The 22843-nt window shown below is 38.4% G+C and overlaps 1 protein-coding gene across 6 annotated transcripts in view; it reads left to right on the forward strand.

The window, feature by feature from the left end:
* The window catches only part of SPECC1L (sperm antigen with calponin homology and coiled-coil domains 1 like), a 108113-nt gene that overhangs the window by 14113 nt on the left and 71157 nt on the right, over positions 1 to 22843 (forward strand). For 3 of the 6 annotated variants that reach the window (XR_006172490.2, XM_005288605.5, XM_042841619.2), the window contains exons 2-5: positions 5278 to 5467; positions 9382 to 9538; positions 10599 to 12232; positions 13115 to 13322. Coding sequence is in view for 3 of the 6 variants with exons in the window: in XM_005288605.5 (XP_005288662.1) it covers positions 5315 to 5467; positions 9382 to 9538; positions 10599 to 12232; positions 13115 to 13322 (2152 nt within the window). In the remaining 3 variants the exon portion in view is untranslated. Of the gene's footprint in view, positions 1 to 5277; positions 5468 to 9381; positions 9539 to 10598; positions 12233 to 13114; positions 13323 to 19187; positions 19300 to 22843 lie in introns of those variants that run through there. The other 3 variants (XM_065567923.1, XM_065567924.1, XM_008172023.4) reach the window with 3 other exon arrangements.

Raw genomic sequence — 22843 nt, forward strand, 5'->3', positions numbered from 1 at the left:
CTGTACCTGGACCCCCATCCCACCAAGCCCCACTCCCACAGCACCCAGAACCACCCCTGCTGAGTGAGTTCCCCCACACCCAGACCCCCCCCCCCCCATACTCAACCCTAACCACCTTCACCTGGACCCCCTGCAGATTCCCATTGCCCCTGTGCATCCAAATCGTCCCGGACTCCCCACTGAGCCACCTGCACCCAGATTGCCCCACATAGAACCCTCTCACCCCACACCTGGATCCTCCCCACACTTGGATCCTGCTGGGCTGAGCCTGCCTGCCCACACCTGGTGTACCTGGTGCAGAGAGCCAGGGCCCTGGGGTGTTTCTGGGGCAGGCCTGGCCCTTGCACTGTCAGGTGCAGCCTCACTGCTGAGTCTGTTTCGGGGGAGAGAAGGGAGCTGCAGGGTGATCTCCCACCTCCATGCAGCCAGTGACCTGTGCTCCCCACTGCCATGCTGGAGCCTCCACATTTATTTATTGACAAAATTTGCAGAATTGTTATTTTTTTGGTGCAGATTCTTTTTTGGCACAGAATTCCCTCAAGAGTCAACAGTATAGTGGGGCCAGCACCCTTAATGGCTTGGGAAGCTCTGTGACCCTTTGTATTTGGTAGGTGTTTTATAATCTGTTTCTTCTTGGACTTTTCATAAGATACTGTTAATATACTCAGTGGAATTTGGGTGGTCTCTATTTTTTTTTCTGCTGTGATTCATGGAATTCTCATGAAAAGGCCATTCTGCCTTTGTCTTAATGGTTCTTATGTAGCTAGAACTATTGTTCAATAATTAGTTAATTTCATATATAGAAGATGTGATATTTTGTTCACTAGGCAAAGGAATATCTCTGGCACTTTTTTCCAAGGTTCTCCTATAATGGCATGATTGACATGAGTAATCTTGTATAATAAAATGGATGAGATGTAGATTACAGCAGCAAAGCCAAGAACTGTTGAAATAAACCACTTGTTAAGCTATAAGTAACATACTTTTAGTATTCATAGGGAAAGATGCCCCTCCCCTACTCATTTACAGATTTCTGGAATGGAACATTTTAATTGATGTCCAAAAAGTAACTCTGAAAGAATCTCGTGCTGTTGGGCAGCCTTACCATATCAGTTTGTAGTACAGAGTCGTGCCTTCTTATTGGGCAAAGCATTTTAAAAATGTTTCTGGAGTTTTATTTGCAGCTGATATAAAAGTGTAGAACTAACTGTTCTAGTGAAGACAGATGCAGAGAGAACACACTAAGAGAAGTCTGGCAAAGGGTACAGGTTAGAATGAATGTTCACATTCTGCTTATTGTGACTTGTTCTTTCCCTCTCTTGCTAACACTAACTTATTTGATGTGATTATTTTTGGCTTGTTTTAGTCTTCCTTTTTGTTGTGATTTATGCCCTAGTTCATAATTCATGCTTGGTGTTGACACTCTCTCTTAGTGCAACATTAACAAACAAACAAAAATCTCATCCTATGATGTCACTTTGGATTTAGCTATATACCTCTTGCCTCTCTCTCTCTCTCAGAGCATTTTTTCGTTCATTGCTAAATCCACACTAGATTCTGATTTACATCTAAAAGAATGAAAAATGGGTAAGTAGACATTTTTATTTTCAGTTCCCTTCATGAGAAGGGGATGTTGCAAGTTTTGATCCTTAAAAGATAATAGCAAAGTGCCTGCATGTGCTTTTCATAGTACGCTCTGAAACTTGTTAATCTTGAATTCCTATTTGAGTGCAGTCTTTGGGTACTTAGAGCATCATAACTGTCTTTCTATTATAAAATGTTTTGGAAGGATTTTTAACTGCCATTTTTAAACAGTAGTGTTGCACTGAAACTTAGTATTTGAGTTTTTGGCTAAGACAATATTTACATAATAAATTCATTTTTATCTCTCTTAATTCAAATCTAAAGCGAGTAAAAATAATTTCAGGTGCTTTTTTTAAGTATTTTTCTTTTTTTATGTTGAAAAAGGAATCTGTGCTTATCCAATGACATTTTTAATCTACATGCGATTTTTATCGACATAAAATGTTTTGAAACAGTTTTCATTAATACTCAATGTTATAATAATAACCAGTGACCCCAACTAGGACTGGGGCACCATTGTGCCATACACTGTATGATTATAGAAGCAGGCATGATCCCTGATCTGAAGGGTGTAATTTTTTGAGTCCTATCTGAAGGTATTTATTTTTTTGGGTGTAAAGTTCTCTTTCCAAATACTGTAGAAATATTTAGTTGCATTACCTTGGTCATGTGGTTGCTATTCTTGGAGCATATACTAGTAATTTTTTAATGAAAATTACAGCAATATGTTTTCTCTGAACATCACTATGAATAAGGACTAATCTGACGTTGAACAGATACTTTATTTTGTTATATTTGCTCTCCTAGGGCTAGATCCTACGCCTATTGAAGTCAGTGACAAAGCTCCCATTTACTTTAGGGCAGGATTAAGCCATAATTCAAATTCAGAAAGTCTAAACTGCATCTTTCTGTGAAAATGTTTTGACAGGCTATATGCGTATCTTTTTTTAGTCTAGTCTGGTAATTTTATTTGCTATGTAATTATATACAAATAGTAAAATCCAGAATGCTGTAAATCTGAAAGGGGCATTGGCTACAGAAAGACCCACACAATTTGGGATGGGAATACTAACACATTTTGAATAGGTATTCAAACTTTACATTTATTTTAATTTCAAAAGAGACTTCAGATTAACCAGGTTTTTTTTAATAGATTAGCAGTCCCTTAAGGCTCATCCTGTCAGTTTCCTTGTTTTTAAATTGTTCATTTCTTCCTAACCATTCTTAGAAAAGGCTAATAACATGAAATTATATCTTCCACATGCTCTTTTGTTACCACCACAGAAGGTACTCTAGATTTCATTAGAGCAATGAGATATTGGCTGTATAAGGCGCTTGTCTTAGATCAAGATATAACTTGAATTTTGCCTGCAACCTGTTTTACAGGTACACAGGCGAAGCTTGTATGCTTCAGAACAATAAACAAAATTATAAGAAGAGATCCCATACTTCATCATAGTGCAAAAGCTTGCTCAAGAAATAATTATCCTCACAGCTTGATTTTTGCCTGTGCCATATATTTTCCACAATTTAATAAAGCACAATCTTTTGTCATAAATGAAAGGATAAGAATATTTCTCATCTTGAATGTGCATATGTAGTTAATATTTGTCATATTTTAAATAGTTGCAAATTATTACTTGATAAATGACAAATGTAGGTGTAACAACTTGATCTTAGCTCTGAGCATTTAAAGGGTAAGGTTTAATGCAGTCTGAGGAATTGGCAAGGTCCATATGTCTCGGTTAACTTTGACTGTTGATTCAGAGTAGTTTCAGTCTCCACCTACAGATCAAACAAGGCGCTTGTAGCAATTATAAATCACTGGTAAAAAATGTAAAGTTGAGAAGGCTGTAGTATCTGTAGGTTTTACCCTGAAATTGTAATTTTTAAAAAATATTTGTCCTTTGAATTCTTCTGTCTTGTGCATATTCATTCTGAAAGGTCTTTCATTGATTACATAATGCTGTCTGTAAAACAGAGCAGAATTTGTTGCACAAATGTGGTGGTAGTTGAAAGCTTTTTTGGCTTTCTGATCCTTCAAAAATGGACAAACTAAAATGTTCAAATTCAGGGATGGGAGAAGAATCTTGCTGTAATCAGCCATACCAAATGACCACGAGGAAGCTTTAGTTTGTAAACAACCATTTAGTTGCAAATTTCTCTTACTTTCTATTTGCTGATCACATATAATTGCCATGGGACTAGAAGTACACTTCAGTCAGAATGGTCAGTTGTAGTAAATTTCAGTAGTTTAAAAATGAAAAGTGCTGCTGCTAACAGTATCTACAGATTTGAATGCATCCAAATAATATGTAAAGGTTTTTAAGTTGTAAGAAATTAAATTTAAAAAGTTGTTTGTGTGCATGTTGAGAGAGGGGAGTAGTGTAATGTTTTTAAATGTTGTTAGTAGTCCTGATCACTGCATTTATATGCAGCATTTCTCCACACTCTGAATCCCATCTAACCATTTGCGTCTTTCAAATGCCCTTTTTTTGTAGAAGGGGAGAAAGATATTCTTGTTCCATATTTCCTGTAAGCACTAGATAATGAGACTCCGATAAATCTGAACACCTACTTCCCTTATTCCCTTGACTTTATGGCTGCCTGACGGGAGTGGAAGCTTTCTTTTCCTTCTCTTCTTCCATTCCAGAGTCTCTTGACTGGGAGAGTTGAGTGGTAATAGCTATTTTTATCACTGATTGGCTCTTGAAAGAGTAAGAATGTTCCTTCCTTTTCTAATCCTCACCCAGCTCCCTGGCTGGTGAGAGTGGTGGATCTCCATTATTCTGCCTTTCCCTCAGTCTCTATTTTGAGTTGTCAGCCCTTGTGAACAGCAGTAGTGCTCACCGCCCCTGCTACTCATAGGTTTGTCATGCCCTAGAGGGTGAAATTGGAATTCTCATATGCTCTCAACATATTGGGAATTGCAGTAGTGAAACTGATTGCTTTCACAAGCAACAAAAGACTATGAGCAGCGACAGAAGCATTGAAGTGGCCTATCTGCAAACTCAGGAAGACGGTAGTGCACTGATTTATGTTTGGCTCCCATTCAGAAGGAAATCTTCCTAATAAGAGCTAGGAACATAATTTCTTCTAAACTCTACATGACTGGACCTCCACGCAAGCCAGAGACAACTTTCTCTTCACAACTGTTTAGAGGGAGAGTGGATGTTCAAGCTTTGAATTTTATATATTAACACGTCTTTCCTCTCTAACTGCCAGAATTTTTTCAGCACTTTCCTTTCAGCTTGGCAGATAGAAACTTCTCTTTCCCTAAGGCCAGTGTTGATGATAAATTATCAGATGATTGGTAGAGAGTACTCCTATTGTATTTTTCTTCCCTTCAGTCAGAGATCAAAAACATCACTATCCTGATGAGCCTTGTTTTTGCTGGTAAGGAGGCAGGATTATGTGGGTCATTTATAAAATGCCATCTGTTCAATGCTATTTGTGGGAAGAGACTTTGAAGATATTTTTTATATATAACCTGGGAGTCCAGTTGCTTTGAACACTTAATTTTTTGCAAAAATCTCTCTACTCTTCTGCCTCAATCATGTGCATACCATTTGGCTCTGGCTTATGCTTGTTTTATCATTGGGGTACTGATTTTAAACAAATCATTCAAAGAACTATATTACATCTTACTTGTCTTGTATTTAACACTTCTCTAACTTGTTTTTGTGTTCACAGATTTGTTTGTAAATGCATCACAAAGAGACAGCCCAGAATGAAGAAAGCAAGCAGGTCTGTTGGCTCAGTGCCCAAAGTGCCCGGGATAAATAAAACTCAAACAATAGAAAAAATCAAACCAGAAAACGGCTCCTCAGTGTCTGCAGTAACAAAACTCTCAAAAACTGGAACATCAACATCCCTGCTGAAGGTAAGCTCTAATAGCCTTGATTTTTTTGGACAGTAAAGGATTTGGAAGGATAGAATTTTAGAATACGTATATTGATGCAGTGGAAAACTGGGATTCATAATCTCTCAGTGACTGAAGAGAATTTCAGTAGTTACACAATGCAGGACAGAATGAGAGATTACTAATGCTGTGGTCATTAAATATTGCTGCTTTTGATGTGTTTATATGTACCATGGTGGAAGGCAATGCACCTTGTGAAACTTAACTTTCCTGACTTCTCTGTAAAAAGGGCAGAGTGGGCACTGAGCTGCCTTCCACTGGGCATCATTAATTGCTCTCTCAGACAGGGAGTGTCATGTGTTGCTCTTGAATGACTTTCTTTGACTGTGGGGGTAGGATGTGATAAGCTCTGTCTCAAGATTAAAAATTCCAGCTGAAATTTCTCAAGAGGGATACTTCAGTGGGGAATTGAGAGGACTATATTACTTTTAAGAGATTGCCTGATTGGTATACTTAAGGTTGGTGACTGGTGTCCAGTCCATGCAGCCACACTGTTCCTGTAGTTTTCCATGCTTTCTCCATTTTGTGTCTGGAGTGGACCTTCAGCCCAACTGGTGTGTGCTGCTCCTACCTTCCATCTTCTTATTTGTCTTGTAGGTTTCTCCTTACTCTCAGCATAACAAGGCACCAGGCTTTGGAGCATATGTGCCCATCACATTGCACCTTTTACATCCCCTGGGCCCTTTAAAATTGAATGGTGTAGTCTCAGGGAACATCACTGGGAGCAAGCATGTGACTTACAGGAAGCCAGGTATAATATTTCCTGCCTCTTAGATGGGTGGCAGACAGGCAAGACCCACGATCAGGGAGATCCATGTCCAAGGGTCTCCAAATTAACTAGACAGGATTACCGAAATCAAAGGGTGTTCCTCTCCCCTACCAGCTGATAGAAATTAGAAAAGTCTTGGATAGATACTACGCGGAATTTTGTGGTGTTTGTTTTGGGATGTTGTTTTGACAATAAAATGAGCCTTGAATACAGGGACGTGTGAAGTGCCTTGTACTTGGGACTTTATTTTCTCTCCCCAGCTGGTGAATCTGCACATAATCTTATGTTTAGAAATAGATTCCTGACAAAACATTGTTTGTATCTTGCATCCTGTTTAATACAAAACCATCATGTGATACGTAACCATTCTGAATAGTGTCCAGTGTCATCGACAACTGTCCTTTTAAGAGCTGACTGGCATGTACTTCTGACTGTGGTGTGTAGCTTACTCATCAAGAGTTTCCAGCTGTCATACCTCTAATCAAAACAAAGAAGAGAATGATCTATCTATCTCTGAAAGGATTTGGCCTACTGTGTGTTTACAATTTTCTCTTTTTATCAGTAGCACTTCAGGCAACTCAAGTGTACAGTTTTAAAAAGTATTATGTCAATTACACGCATCTTAGGCACAGCAAGAAATTCCCTTCTTAACTAGTGACTGAGAGTTGTTGCACCTTAAGGGTTTTAGCTAGGTTTTAGTGACATAGTTGAGTGACTCATTCTTGTGCGGTTGTCATCATGCCAGCTGTGTGAAATAAAACTACGTACATCTTTCAAGTGTTCCCATATGTAGGAGAAGCTGGAAGGTTGTAGTTTGTAGACTTAGGCACGCTGGCGATTTATATGTCTGAGGGAGTTAAAATATCAGTAAGCAACTGTCATTTTAAAAGGAACGTATCTATGTAATTTTATCATTTATGGTGTTGTCTATGAAGCCTCTGGCATGCTGTCTTCTTCACATAGAAAATGTGTCATCTAACCTTTACATTTATTGGAGTCTTCTGTATTTTTTTGGGAAGGTTAATAAAGATTCCCAGACAAAAGTTGTTTAGCTGGAGTTAAGATTGAGAACATAACAGTAATTTAAGTTAAAATTAGGGCTGTCAAGCAATTAAAAAAATAATGGTGATTAAAAAAATTAATTGCAATTAATTGCACTGTTAAACAATAATAGAATACCATAGTTAAATATTTTTGGATGTTTTCTACATTTTCGAATATATTGATTTCAGTTACAACACAGAATACAAAGTGTACAGAGGTCACTTTATATTTATTTTTGATTACAAGTATTTGCACTGTAAAAACACAAAAGAAATAGAATTTTTCAGTTCACCTAATACAAGTACTGTAGTGCAATCTCTTTATCATGAAAGTTGAACTTACAAATGTAGAATTAAATAAAAATAAAAACTGCATTCAAAAATAAAATTTACATTCAAAAACTGCTTTCAAAAATTGCTCAGACAAACAAGTTTGTTTACATTTGCAAGAGATAATGCTGCCCGCTTCTTGTTTACAATGTCATCAGAAAGTGAGAACAGGCATTCTCATGGCACTGTTGTAGCTGGCGTCGCAAGATATTTACGTACCAGATGTGCTAAAGATTCATATGTCCCTTCATGCTTCAACCACCATTACAGGGGACATGCGTCCATGCTGATGACAGGTTCTGCTTGATAATAATCCAAAGCAGTTCGGGCGACTCATGTTCATTTTCATCATCTGAGTCAGATGCCACCAGGAGAAGGTTGATTTTCTTTTTTGGTGGTTCGGGTTCTGTAGTTTCTGCATCGGAGTGTTGCTCTTTTATGACTTCTGAAAGCATGCTCCACACCTCGTCCCTCTCAGATTTTGGACAGCACTTCAGATTCTTATCTCTTGGGCCGGGTGCTGTAGCTATCTTTGTGTTTTGTCAAATCTGCAGTGAAAGTGTTCTTAAAATGAGCATGTGCTGGCTCATCAACTGAGATTGCTGTAACATTAAAATATATGGCAGAATGCAGGTAAAACAGAGCAGGAGTCATACAGTTCTCCCCCCAAGGAGTACAGTCATAAATGTAATTAATGCATTGTTTTTTTTAATGAGCGTCATCAGCATGGAATCATGTCCTCTAGAATGGTGGCCGAAGCATGAAGGGGATACGAATGTTTAGCATATCTGACACGTAAATTCCTTGCAATGCCAGCTACAAAAGTGCCATGTTCTCACTTTGTGGTGACATTGTAAATAAGAAGAGGGCAGCATTATCTCCTGTAAATGTAAACAAACTTGTTTGTCTTAGCGATTGGCTGAACAACAAGTAGGACTGAGTGGACTTGTAGGCTCTGACGTTTTACATTGTTTTGTCTTTGAGTGCAGTTATGTAACAAAAAAAATCTACATTTGTAAGTTTCACTTTCACAACAAAGATTACACTACAGTACTTGTATTTTTCAATTCACCTCATACTATTTCTTTTATCATTTTTACAATGCAAATATTTATAATAAAAATAATATACACTTTGATTTCAATTACAACACAGAATACAATATATATGAAAATGTAGAAAAACGTCTGAAATATTTAATAAATTTCCATTGATAGTCGATTGCTTAATTATGTGATTAAAACTGCGATTAATCACGATTAATTTTTTTTAGTTAATTGCATGAATTAACTGCGATTAATCGACAGCCCTAGTTAAAATACCTAAATAGAGGTGATGTAATTTATCATACATCATTATATAAACCCAGAACACTCAGTTAAAGTTAAACTTAAAGAAATCCAAACATATTAAGGTTTGGAAATGCACAGTTAAGGCACTAAAACACCAACCTGTAGTGACACCATGTAATTAATCATACAATTATTATGGTTCATAATTTTTTTGGTTCCAGATCAGACTGAACTCATTAAGCTGATACTTAATGACACACCTCACTCACCTTGTGTCTCAAATAGTGGATTAACTATTAGTGCATGTTATCTAAGCAACAATGTATTGAATGTGTTTTTAGATCTTAAAATATATTTTGTAATAACAGCAGCTTTGATTAGTTAACATTTCCGGTCCTGCACTTCATATCCAGTCATGTTAATATCCTTTTCCCTTTTCAGACAAAAAGTAATGATGACCTTTTAGCGGGAATGGCTGGTGGTGGGGTGACTATGACCAATGGTGTGAAGGCAAAGAAGAGCAGCTGCACATCCACAGCATCTTCAGCTTCAGGGACCACCATGAACAACCTGGAGAATAAGCCCAAGACTATTACAGGTACAAGGAGATATTAGTCTCAACGGGTTGTTTCCTTGGCTTTTTTTTGTTCTGTTATGAAACCATTGCAACTCTTCCATAGGCAGGGTCCAAAGCACCTAACGAAGAGCTCAGCAAAGGCCAGGCCAAATAGAGCACTCTGCCAGTGACCCATCTCACACAGTTTGTATTGATAATCCTTGTATTGCAAATCCTTACATATACTATTTTTTATATTGGTCATTTAGCTTTTTCTGTAGTGGTATTCTCTGGGACCAACAGCTAGTGTAGACTTATGCTGCTAAAATAATCCCTACTTTGGGCATTAAAGGTTTTAGGTAAGGGATGAATATCTTCAATACTGGGTGTTGTGTTAAGCTAGTAACCTCTACTGATGTACGTAATTAAGGAGAGAGAATTTTGTTAAGCCTTCAGGCAAGTGTGACATTCCGTAGTGTTTATCACAACACAATTAGTAGAAATATGTTTGTTATCCAATTGCTAGTTTTGGGGCTCAGTAAAGTTAATAAAATTGTAAGTCACCTTGAAGTAAAGAAGTGATGATCCTGCTCTCTGCTTCAGCATTTCTGAGTGAGAATGGTGAGAAATTGAATTTGATGGTGAGAATATTTAAATACTTTGATTTCATTCTTGGATCAGAATATACATGTTTATAAAAAGTACTCAAATGGGAACTGTGTTCCCACACCTAAAAGTGAAGATGTATCTATGATCTGTGAACTTAGAGAGAATATCAAGTATCTTACATATAGTTACTCTTCATTTTTTATACAATTTATTAGAAACTTTGGGGGAGAATCTCTTTCCCTCTTGCAAACAGTAGGTTTTTTAATCCTTGTTTGGGGGGGGCTTAACATGTCTTTAGACACTATAAAGACTGTTTAAACCTTTTTGAGACTCTCATAAATAGATTACATATTTCATTTTCAAAAATGTGGTTTAGAATGACAGCCATTTTATAATAGCAAAATATATAGTCTTATATATGTAACTTCATACATGTACTCACATTGCTGATTTTTTTTAAATGAATTAAAATTAAATTTTTAAAAACATACAGGTACAAGCTCCACAGCCAAGCGTAGCACTTCATCTGGAAATAAAGAATCTAGCTCTTCTAGGGAAAGAATACGCGATCGTTCCCGTCTGAACCAAAGCAAAAAACTGCCTTTGACAGGACAGGGGACTAATGATACCATTCTGGCAAAACGCTCCCGTAGTCGTACTAATCCAGAGTCTGATGTTCGGATGAGTAAATCCAAATCGGACAATCAAATCAGTGACAAAGCTGCTTTGGAAGCTAAAGTGAAAGATCTTCTGACTTTAGCAAAAACTAAAGATGTGGAGATTTTACACTTGAGGAATGAACTCAGAGATATGCGTGCTCAGCTGGGCCTTAATGAAGATCAGCATGAGAGTGATGAGAAGTCTGAAGAAAAAGAGGCCATTGTTGTACACCAGCCAACTGATGTAGAGTCTACATTATTAGTGTTACAAGAGCAAAACACTGCCATCCGAGAAGAGCTCAACCAATTGAAGAATGAGAATCGAATGTTGAAGGACAGATTAAATGCATTGGGCTTTTCTTTGGAACAAAGGCTAGACAACTCTGAGAAACTCTTTGGCTACCAATCTTTGAGCCCAGAGATCACAACTGGTAACCACAGCGATGGTGGTGGCACTCTTACATCTTCAGTGGAAGGTTCTGCTCCTGGTTCAATGGAAGATTTGTTGAGTCAGGACGAAAACACTTTAATGGACAATCAGCATAGTAACTCCATGGATAATTTAGACAGTGAGTGCAGTGAAGTTTATCAGCCACTTACATCAAGTGATGATGCCTTAGATGCTCCATCGTCTTCAGAGTCTGAAGGAGTACCAAGCATAGAAAGATCTAGGAAAGGAAGCAGTGGCAATGCAAGTGAAGTTTCTGTAGCTTGTCTGACAGAACGGATACACCAGATGGAAGAGAACCAGCATAGTACAGCTGAGGAGCTTCAAGCAACACTTCAGGAACTTGCAGATTTACAACAAATAACTCAAGAGTTGAACAGTGAGAATGAAAGACTTGGAGAAGAAAAAGTAATTCTTATGGAATCCTTGTGCCAGCAGAGTGACAAGTTAGAACACTTCAGCCGACAGATTGAATATTTTCGCTCCCTTTTAGATGAACATCACATCTCGTATGTTATTGATGAAGATATGAAAAGTGGGAGATATATGGAGTTAGAGCAACGTTATATGGACCTTGCTGAGAATGCTCGTTTCGAACGAGAGCAACTGCTGGGTGTCCAACAGCATCTGAGCAACACTTTGAAGATGGCAGAGCAAGATAACAAGGAGGCCCAAGAAATTATAGGGGCACTGAAAGAACGGAACCACCACATGGAACGAATTATTGAGTCAGAGCAGAAAAATAAGGCAGCATTAGCAGCCACCTTAGAGGAGTACAAAGCCACAGTAGCCAGTGACCAGATTGAGATGAACAGGCTAAAGGCTCAGCTGGAGCATGAAAAGCAAAAAGTGACTGAACTGTATTCTATACACAACTCTGGAGATAAATCAGATATACAAGATTTGCTGGAGAGTGTCAGGCTGGACAAGGAAAAAGCAGAGACTTTGGCCAGCAGTCTGCAGGAAGAGCTGGCTCTCACTCGCAATGATGCCAATCGATTGCAGGATGCCATTGCTAAGGTAGTGTTCAAACAATTATCATTCTATATCTTATACATATAAGCCTCCAAGCCTCCCTCTACTGTTCATTACAGTTTTTCACTTTGTTCCTTGGAGGTATGTGACCAGTTATGAGCTTTGCCAGAATGTGCCTGTATTCAAGATTTTTCTATTGGATCTCATGTACAAAAAAAGTGTATCCTTTTATGAAGCTTTTTACACCTAAACTCAGTTGTACTGGATTACTCGTATAAATGACACGTTTTTAAGGGGAAGAAACCTTAGTTGGAATTAAGCAAATCATTGGTTTTTAAACATTGTCATTGTGGGACATCCTTAAGCAGGTGTAAATAATTTATAGCTGATTTACCGAGGCGGTGCCTCATGTATTGTACTATAATATTTTTTCTCAATAATTGGCATAAAATGATGAAAAGATTAGCTCAGGGCTTAAACCTTGTTCTTGCAATCACGTTTGTGTGTGTGTGTGTGTGGGATGGGGGAAAATTACTCATTTTTTTTGGCTGCTTCTCATTTCAGTTTGTGATTCAGTATTATTCTGTTACTGCTTCACTTGTCATGTGGTGGGATGCTTGGTAGATTCTGAAATAAATTCAGCTCGGAAATAAGAGCTTAACTGTGAAAGTGGTCCAACTTGATAGTTGCAGTGCAGTCAAAAGTTACGTATCACATATCACACCTTGGTCCAGATATAGCAACTCCTAATGAATTCACATAAAGCTTCTCAATTCACATAACACTTCTTGATATTAAATTTAGTTCTTATGAGATTTAAAAAAATATTTTAAGGATGATGGCTGTGGCAGTGAAATGCAACCAATTTTTATTTTGAGTTCATCTTTGTCCTGAATTCATTATGGTCATTTAATGGTTTTTCTTCAGGTTGAAGATGAATACAGAATCTTCCAAGAAGAAGCCAAGAAGCAAATTGAGGATCTCAATATGACTCTAGAAAAGCTTCGGGCAGAGCTGGAAGAAAAAGAGACTGAAAGAAGTGACATGAAAGAAACCATCTTCGAGTTGGAAGATGAAGTAGAGCAGCATCGAGCTGTGAAACTTCATGACAACCTCATCATATCTGACTTAGAGAGTAAGTGATATGAGTTCCTCTTGATGCATAATATTTTAACTTGAAAACAGCTGAAACAGGATAGTAAAAGTATTTTAATTGTAGTTTGCACATGTGTGATTTGAAATCAGAATAAACCTTGCAGAAAGAAAGAATGAATCTTAGGAAGAACGAACTCAGCTTGACTTTGGGCTTGCAAGACTAGTAGTTGGGGATGGGGCCGGCCACATGTAAATTGAGAAAATATGAACTGGCAATCTTGAGAATAAATATGAAGCCTCAGTGCCATTTGGAGTCAATTTTCAAGCAGAACTGCATGTAGTTATAGATTCAGATTATGGCGTATTACCTGTGATACACCTCTACCCCGCTGTCCTCGGGAGCCAAAAAATCTTACTGCGTTATAGGTGAAACCGTGTTATATCGAACTTGCTTTGATCCGCCGGAGCGCACAACCCGCCCCCCTCCCCTCCCCCAAGAAGTGAGGTTCTTACCCACGAAAGCTTATGCTCCCAATACTTCTGTTAGTCTTAAAGGTGCCACAGGACCCTCTATCGGGTGTATTTGATTTAATTCTGTCTAGGAGAACCCAAGTTCTCTTATCTCTCCAGTACAGCAAAGCTATATAAACTTCCAAAAGTTAAATATATCTACATCTGTGGATAATTTGGTTGTTCCTAGACCAAGAAGTCTCCCTGTTGAAGAAAATGTATTTTCAATGGAGAAATTGGACAGGGACCCTAAATAATTTTGCATATACTGTTGTCTTCATGGTCACCATCCATGTGTACTTGCTCAAACTGTGAAACTGAAAATGAATTTGGCAGCTCTGGTTGGGGAATTTGGCAGCTCTAGTTGGGAAAACTTTCTATCCTGCTGTCTCTTAGCGTCCATTTCCTGAATAGCGTGGCTCAAGACTCACTTGAAGCATCCAGCAAAAATCATGCCTGCCAGTCTTGCCTAGTAGTTCAGTGGGGAGTGTGTCTGTCTGAAAGTCTGAATATAGACTGTCATGGTTACAGAGCTGCACCTCTGTCCCTCTTCTGGTCTTTCACAGTGCATTGCCGCAAGTGTCAGGCTTCATGCCTTTTACGTATCTTGGTATGGAAGTCTGCATTTGCCCCACTCTGAGTCCAAGCCCTGGGCTACAGTACCTTGTGGATTAACCATGCTTACCCAGCACATCTGACTGAGTTCAGAGACCTGCAATTCTTCCTTTTGGGAGCCTGTGACCAGTAGTATACAGTGACAAAACATTCTTCTTAGCATCAAAATATATTTTGCTTCAACAGTAGGGACAAAGCATTTAAAGAATAAGGATTTTCAAATCAACATTCTATATGCATGTCTGTCTTACCTAAAGATTTAGTCTTGTGAATGTAACTTCAGCAGGCATAACATCTTTAGATGTCCCAGCAGGTGTCTTCATATCAGTCTACTTTCCCTGAACTGCCATAGTTTTTTATTCTTCTGTGTTCTTGGGCTTTGGTCTTTCTGGATTAAATCAGTCCAGTAGGCTTAGCAGAAGATCATGCCAGAGTTCTTACAGCCAATGGCTCGGCTGTTGTCACTTAACGTCCCTGAAATATTTCCTTAGTGGTAGCTTATCTTGAGCCATTCTTTATTTTCCTTCTTGTTTTGTCTTTACAGTCCCCCATTAAGCAAAATTGTATGGTAAACACTCCAATAATCAGGTTAATATACAGTATCCATATAATATTACCAAGCAGTTCCAATTTTGTCACACAGACCTGTCTCAAAAGGGCTGTGGGCAGTCATGAGGCTGCATACCTCAATTCAGTCAGTTAGCAGACCTATATCTTACTAGGCTGAAAGCTCCATGAGAAATTCCAGATCTTCTTTGATCTGTTATCTAGATACTAATCTGTTGTAGTTGAATTTTATGGATAGTAATCTGATGTAATAGCTTCAGGAAGCAACCTGTATTGTAAGTATAGGCAAGAAGGAGAGTGACACCTTGAGGTAGCTGTAAAGTGTGGTAACCAAATAATAGTATAATTAAAACTTGCCTTTTTGTTAATATTCTTCTCATAAATCTGTACCTTTAAAAACTCTCAGCTCTTCATGGCTTCAAAACTAAAATTCTTACAATAGTTCTTTGGTGACACTGCTTCCCATAGGAAAAAAAAGAGCAACACCTTGAAGAGGAGGAACAAATCTCTTTAGGACTTGTGCTCAGAGCACGGATCTAGAACCTAAAAAATTTAACAGATGGTGGTATTAAAGTGACAGAAAAATGCATCATAACAGCAAATTCTCTAATACTGATAGATTAAGCAATTCCTTTGGCCTTGAATTAGTCTGAGATGCGTGGCCAGATACATGGTGTCCATGTTAATGGCTTTTTAAATGTAGAGAATTCTTCATTACATGTTTCTGTATATAGCACCATTCAGAAAAAGCATGGTTCTCCACATTAAAACAACTAAACCATAGTAAAGAGTAATAAGAAAGAAAAGTCTTTGGTTTAGATTTAAAAAATAGGATAGAGTGACTGCTGTAGCTCTTTCAGGAGAGAATGTGCTGAGTGTCGAGCGAACTGGAAATAAAGGGGATGATGTGAGAAGCAATAAATAGTGGCAGAATATTAATGAACAATTGGAGAATTCATAGAAACAAGTCCATAAAAGTAGGAGGGTGTACTTCATAACTGAAATTAGTAGTAAGACCTTGAAATGAATTCAGTTTAATGAGCAGCCAGAATAAATAATGGAGTGACATATGAGGAAGCTCAAATGCAGGAAGTTGGATGTCATTGCTTTGAATAGCTTCTAGAGACTAGAAAGACGAAACTGGGAATATAGCAAGAAGTGTATTACAACAGTCTGGGCATGAAATACAAGCTTAGTTTCATGAGGAATTTAATTGTAGATAATGTTCAATAGCTTGCGAAACTAAATGATCTAATCAATATGAGCAGTAAAATTCAAATCACTGTTGAAAAAGATTCTTACTATAGGTTCTTGTTTGAGAGGACCAAAGTTAGCACTAGGAGAAAGTGAGGACAAGGAAAAAGTCCCATGCCATCGTGTCTTTAAAAAACAAACTGTGTTTAATCATTGTGACATGACTTTTCCCTTCAACTTAAAAAAAAAAAAAAAAAAAATCCTATTGTATAAGGATGTAAAATTACTTCAAAAGAATGTTAAGGTTCCCAGGTCGCGCACTAAAACGTTAATAAATTTCAGAATAAAGATTGCATGTGTATTTTTTACACCAGTGCAGCATGTTTATACTAGGTGCAAAAATTCCCAGTATAGCTAAGCCTGTATTTTTTAGAAACATTACACTAGGTGGCGTTTTTGCTCTGGTTTTGGATGCTGGCTTTGAAAAATCAAATGAACTGAACTGAAAGTCTTTTGGTAAAATAAGTATGCTAAATTGTCTAGTAGCCGTTTGTTTTTCATGTAAAAAACAACCCCCCTATCTCTCTAAAACCCAGCCAATAAATGTTGAATGAACACTTGAAACACACGCTCTTGGTGAATTTTGTCTTTGTAACAGAGATTAGCTATTTAAATTAGCACGTCAGTTGTCAGATTTTCTTCTTAAAATCAAGATGTTTGTATATACATTTAATGCAAGATATTTTGAAACACATGATGATGATGATCTCTAAAATCTCAGTGGAATTCAGTCTTCTTCACCCTTGCTGCTGATGGGTTATTTATACCACTTTTATTGTATGGCACACAAAATGATTCAGTTCATTCAACGCAAGTGAGTTTTACTAATAGTCACCTGTGTTAAAATCTCAAATTTTACTTTCTACTAAAATTTGACACTGAAAGTGTTAATCTCTGCCCAGTAAGACTGATCACATGGACTTAACACCTTTGTGTGACAATAACAGAAACTCCGACACAAAATGGATAAGCAAAAAGCCCGTGTTTTGATGTATTCATGATCCAACCCATTTTCCTACTCTAGAAAGCTGTATTATTTAAACCGTTATTTTATTATTATTATTTGTATTAATTTAGCACGTAGGAGTCCTGGTCTTGGATCTAGAAACCCATTGGGCTAGGTGCTGTTCAAACACAGAACAAAAGATTGACACTCTTTGGACAGGCACTATCTTAGAATAAGACAAAAGACACCAGAAGGATACAGGCAGAGTACAAGGAAACAATAAGACCGTTTTGGTGAGCATAATAGACAAGTGGTCTTTGAACAACAGTGTTACAACTATTGTCAGGTTCAGCAATATACCAACATAATTATACTGGTATAACTCTGCTAGTGTGATTGCAGTTATACTGGTATAAAGATACTCTACTTTAAGGGAAATAGCTATCCCAGTAAAAGGCTCCTTTATACCAGTATAATGCATGCACACTAGGCTTGTAGCAGTGTAAATATATTGGTAAAAAATCATACCAATAACAGGCAGTTTCACCAGTACAACTTTCAAATATAGACCAAGCCTACATTGAACATCCACAATTCAAGAAAGCTGAAAAGCTTCAACCATGCTGTACTCCTCTGTCATGATTTGTATTGACTGTATATCTTCTCTTGAAACACTTAGGCCCTGTCTACATTACAGGAGACAGATTGATCTAAGTTGCGCAACTTCAGTTACATGAATAACGTAGCTGAAGTCCATGTACTTAGATCTACTTATTGCGGGTTCCAAACTACGCTACGTCGACTGGAGATGCTCTCCTGTCGACTTGCCTTGCACTTCTCATTTAGGTGGAGTACAGGAGTCGACGGGAGAGCGATCAGCGGTTAATTTAGTGAGTCTTCAGTAGACCCACTAAATCGACCACCGATGCATCGATCACCGCACGTCAACCCCCTGGTAAGTGTAGATAAGCCCTAAATCTAGAAGACTAAGGTCAGGTCTACAGTACAGACTTCTGCTGGTATAGCTATATCACTCAGGAGCTTGAAGAGATATGGTCCCTGATTGACATAGCTGTGCCAGCAGAAGGCCCTAGTAGAGATGCAGTTATACTGGCAAATCTGCACTTTTGTTTCCTTTGTGGAGGGTGTATTTGCTATGTTGGTACTTGGCTGGTATAATCTGCGTCCACACTAGGAGCACTGTTCTAGTGTAATATTCTGGTGCTTCTATTGTAGGCATAGCATATGTGTCTTCGGAAACTGAGTGCCTGTGTGTGACTATAGAGGTTTGGTTTAAGTTTAACAACAAGCCTACACTAGAACCTCATGAATTGAGGTTGTTTGTAACTCAGAAATCTTCATAACTTCAAACAAAACATTATGGTTGTTCTTTCAAAAGTTTAGAACTGAGCATTAACTTAATACAGCTTTGAAACTTTACTATGCAGAAGAAAAATGCTGCTTTCCCTTTAGTTTTTAAAAAGTTTACGTTTAACACAGTACAGTATTTGTTTTTTTGTTTGTTTGTTTGGTCTGTGTTGCTGCCTGATTGTGTACTTCTGGTTCCAAGAGAGGTGTGTGGTTGACTGGTCAGTTCATAACTCTGAGGTTCTACTGTATTGTGTTACAGTAGCTACTCAGGGAAGTAATGTTTACTTGTGGGACAAGCATTTATCTTCAGTTGTTCATATTCATCTGTTCTACAATTGCTAGTGTTTCTCAAAGAGTGAGAGGAAGTAAATGCCATGTAATTTATTTTGTGATAAACAATGCAGCCAATATGGCTAAGATTAGGAAAGTTTTGCAAGAAAATACGTGACACATGACTACACATATTTTAAAATTATTGTCAAAAGACTTGAAAAGAGCAAATATCATGACCCAAGAAGAAAGATGGAATGCTTTTGCAGATTGCCTATAAGATTTTGTTTTAGATTGGCCCAAGGGAATAAGAATAATTGACACATACACAAGATATAGATGTGACCAGTTTCCCCCTCCTTGCCCCCTCAGGGTGCCACCTGATGTACTGACGTACCACTGAGCCCACCTGTTCCACCAGCCTGGGCTCCCTTACACTGTCCTGCCGAGCCCAGCCCTCAAGTCTCCTCCAGCCCACACACAGGTAGGGACACACCCAGCTGCAGAAAGACACAGACACTGAAATCAGCTCTGCCTGGGTAGGCTTCAGCTAGGGAATTGCCACCACTCCAGTCCCCCCCCCCTCTGGAGTGTAAACCCAAAATTGTATCGTCTGGCGCTGCACAGAGAACTGTACAGTGTACGCTCGTGACATTCACCTCCTCCCCGAATGTGGAGGAAGATATGCACAGCTTTTGCCCCCCCCTCCCCCCCCCAATTATGAATTACACAAACTGGCTTTAGAGAAAACAAACAAGCTTATTAACTATAAAAGATAGATTTTAAGTGATTAAAAGGTTAGCAAACAGATCAAAGCAGATTACCTACAGGGCTGATTCCCCCGAATCGGGCCCCGTGCCTAAGAGGGCCCCACACCCTAAATTTCTTTCTAATTTCTTTACTCACCTGGCAGCAGTCCTGGACTTCGGCGACGGATCCGTCACTCACTCCGGGTCTTCGGCAGCATTTTGGCGGCAGGTCCTTCAGTGCCGCGGAAGACCCAGAGCAAGTGAAGGACCCACCGCCGAAGTGCCGCCAAAGACCCGAACCGCCGCCGGGTATTCGAATCAGGCCCCGCACTTCCTAAAGCCAGCCCTGTATCAAATGAAACAAATGCGCAAACTAAGCTTAAGATACTAAAGAAACTGGTTACAAGTAGTAATTTCCTAAATGTTGTTTTAGGCAAATTGCACTGGTTCTTGAAGGCAAGCTGCTCTTGTTTGCAGATTAAAACTCCAGGTATTTTTCACAGGCCAGACACCTTTCCAGTCTGGGCTCAGCTCTTCTCCTCTCCCCTCCACCCCCCTTTGTTTCTTAGATGTTTCCAGCAGTCATCCTGGGCGGGGATTCAGTGAAGAATGAACGCTCTTTGTCACTCCCCTGCCTTAAATAGGTTTGGCATATGGCGGGAATCCTTTGTTTTCCGGTATCGAAGGGGTAGCCCTGTTAGTCTGTATCCACAAAAACAACAAGGAGTCCGGTGGCACCTTAAAGACTAACAGATTTATTTGGGCATAAGCTTTCGTGGGTAAAAACCCCCACTTCTTCAGATGCGTGGAGTGAAAATTACAGATATTTATGCCTGCATCTGTAATTTTCACTCCATGCATCTGAAGAAATGGGAGTTTTTACCCACGAAAGTTTATGCCCAAATAAATTTATTAGTCTTTAAGGTGCCACCAGACTCCTCTTTGTTTTTGTTTGCCAGTGTGGTTCTCCCTCCTCCCCCAGTGTAAAAATACTGGTATTCTGTTATGGAGTCCAGTACCAGGCGACTTGATCACATGATCCTGCAGTGTCAAAGCATCCCTGGAAAACTTCTCAGGAAGGTGGGAGCATCTTCAAAGACCTATTGTTCTCCCTAATGGTCCATTCATTGACTTGTTCACAGCTAGCTAGCCAGATAGACTGATTGCATTCTGTCTGGTGGGCAAATACATCGATTTCAATTACAACATAGAATACAAAGTGTACAGTGCTCACTTTATATTTGATTACAAATATATGCACTGTAAAAAACAAAATAAATAGTATTTTTCAACTCGCATCATAAAAGTACTGTAGTGCAATCTCTTTATCATGAAAGTGCAACTTACAAATGTTGATTATTTTTGTTATATAACTGCACTCCAAAACAAAACAGTGTAAAACTTTAGAGCCTACAAGTCCGCTCGGTCCTGCTTCTTGTTCAGCCAGTCACTAAGAGAAACAAGTTTGTTTACAGTTACGGGAAATAATGCTGCCCACTTCTTAATTACAATGTCATCTGAAAGTAAGAACAGGTGTTCGCATGGCACTGTTGTAGCTGGCATTGCAAGATACTTACATGCCAGATGTGCTAAAGATTCATATGCCTCTTCATGCTTCAGCCATCATTCCAGAGGACGTTTCCATGCTGATACCACTCGTTAAAAAAATAATGGGTTAATTAAATTTGTGACCGAATTCCTTGGGGGGTGAACTGTATGTCCCCTGCTCTGTTTTACCTGCATTCTGCCATATATTTCATGTTATAGCAGTCTCGCATGATGACCCAGCACATGTTGTTTGTTTTAAGATTACTTTCACTGCGAATTTGACAAAATGCAAAGAAGATACCAATGTGAAATTTCTAAAGATAACTAGTGCACTCGACCCAAGATATAAGAATCTGAAGTGCCTTCCAAAATCTGAGAGGGATGAGGTGTGGCGCATGGTTTCAGAAGCCTTTAAAGAGCAACACTCTGATGCGGAAACTACAGAACCCAAACAACCGAAAAAGAAAATCATCCTTCTGCTGGTGGCATCTGACTCAGATGATGAAAATGAACATGCGTCAGTCTGCACTTCTTTGGATCATTATCGAGCAGAACACACCATCAGAATGGACACACCTTCTGGAATGATGGTTGAAGCATTAAGGGACATATGAATCTTTAGTGCATCTGGCATATAAATATCTTGCAACACCAGCTCCAATAGTGTCATGCAAACACCTGTTCTCACTTTCAGGTGACATTGTGAACAAGAAGCGGGCAGCATTATCTCCTGCAAATGTAAACAAACTTGTTTGTCTGAGCGATTGTCTGAACAAGAAATAGGACTGAATGGACTTGTAGGCTCTAAAGTTTTACAGTGTTTTGTTTTGGAGTGCATTTTTTTTGTACCTGAATTCTACATTTGTAAGTTCAACTTTCATGATAAAGAGATTGCGCTACAGAACTTGTATTACGTGAATTGAAAAATGCTACAGGTGTATTTGTTTTTTACAGTGCAAATATTTGTAATAAAAAACAAATATAAAGTGAGCACTGTACACTTTGTATTCTGTTATAATTGAAATCAATATATTTGAAAATGTAGAAAACATCCAAAAATATTTAAATAGTATTCTATTATTGTTTAACAGTGCGATTAATTGCGATTAGTTTTTTAACCATTTGACAGCCCTAATTATGACACAATCATATCCTAATATTACTATAAAAATATGGGAAGCAGTGTCAATAGACTCCATGGTTTGTTAGAAGATGACAAATTGGTTTGAAGAAGCTTATTGAGTAATTGATCCATATATCAAAGCCAGTAAAATAACCTTTGATTCTGAATTCATGTTGAAGCTGGTGAGGACTTAAAAAAACCAAATAAAAAAACAACAACCCTGATTTGAAATTGCAGTTAAATGATGGCAAAATTGATGTTGAGAAAGCATTAGCTGGACATTATACCATGTCATTTTCCAGCATGTGATCAGTCATCACATGCTAGTTTCCAGTCACAACAGAGGAATCAGTACTTATTCTTCAAAATGCAGAAGTTTATGTTGAAAGGGGGGTTCTGCCATCAGTAATTCATCTGCAAGCCTTGTTTCCATTATTTCTTGTTCTCCAATGAAACACTGAAAAATGTAACCACTATTTAGTAGTGGAAATCTAGAGTAAACGTCCTGGGAGAAAACAAGGTTATGATCGTGACAGTAGCTGGTGTAGAATTACTGTTTTCATCATGTGGCTTGGGGCATTCAAAACCTAGAAACCTGCATGCAAACA

This window comes from Chrysemys picta, chromosome 15 (genome assembly GCF_011386835.1).
Source record: "Chrysemys picta bellii isolate R12L10 chromosome 15, ASM1138683v2, whole genome shotgun sequence".
NCBI lineage: Eukaryota > Metazoa > Chordata > Testudines > Emydidae > Chrysemys > Chrysemys picta.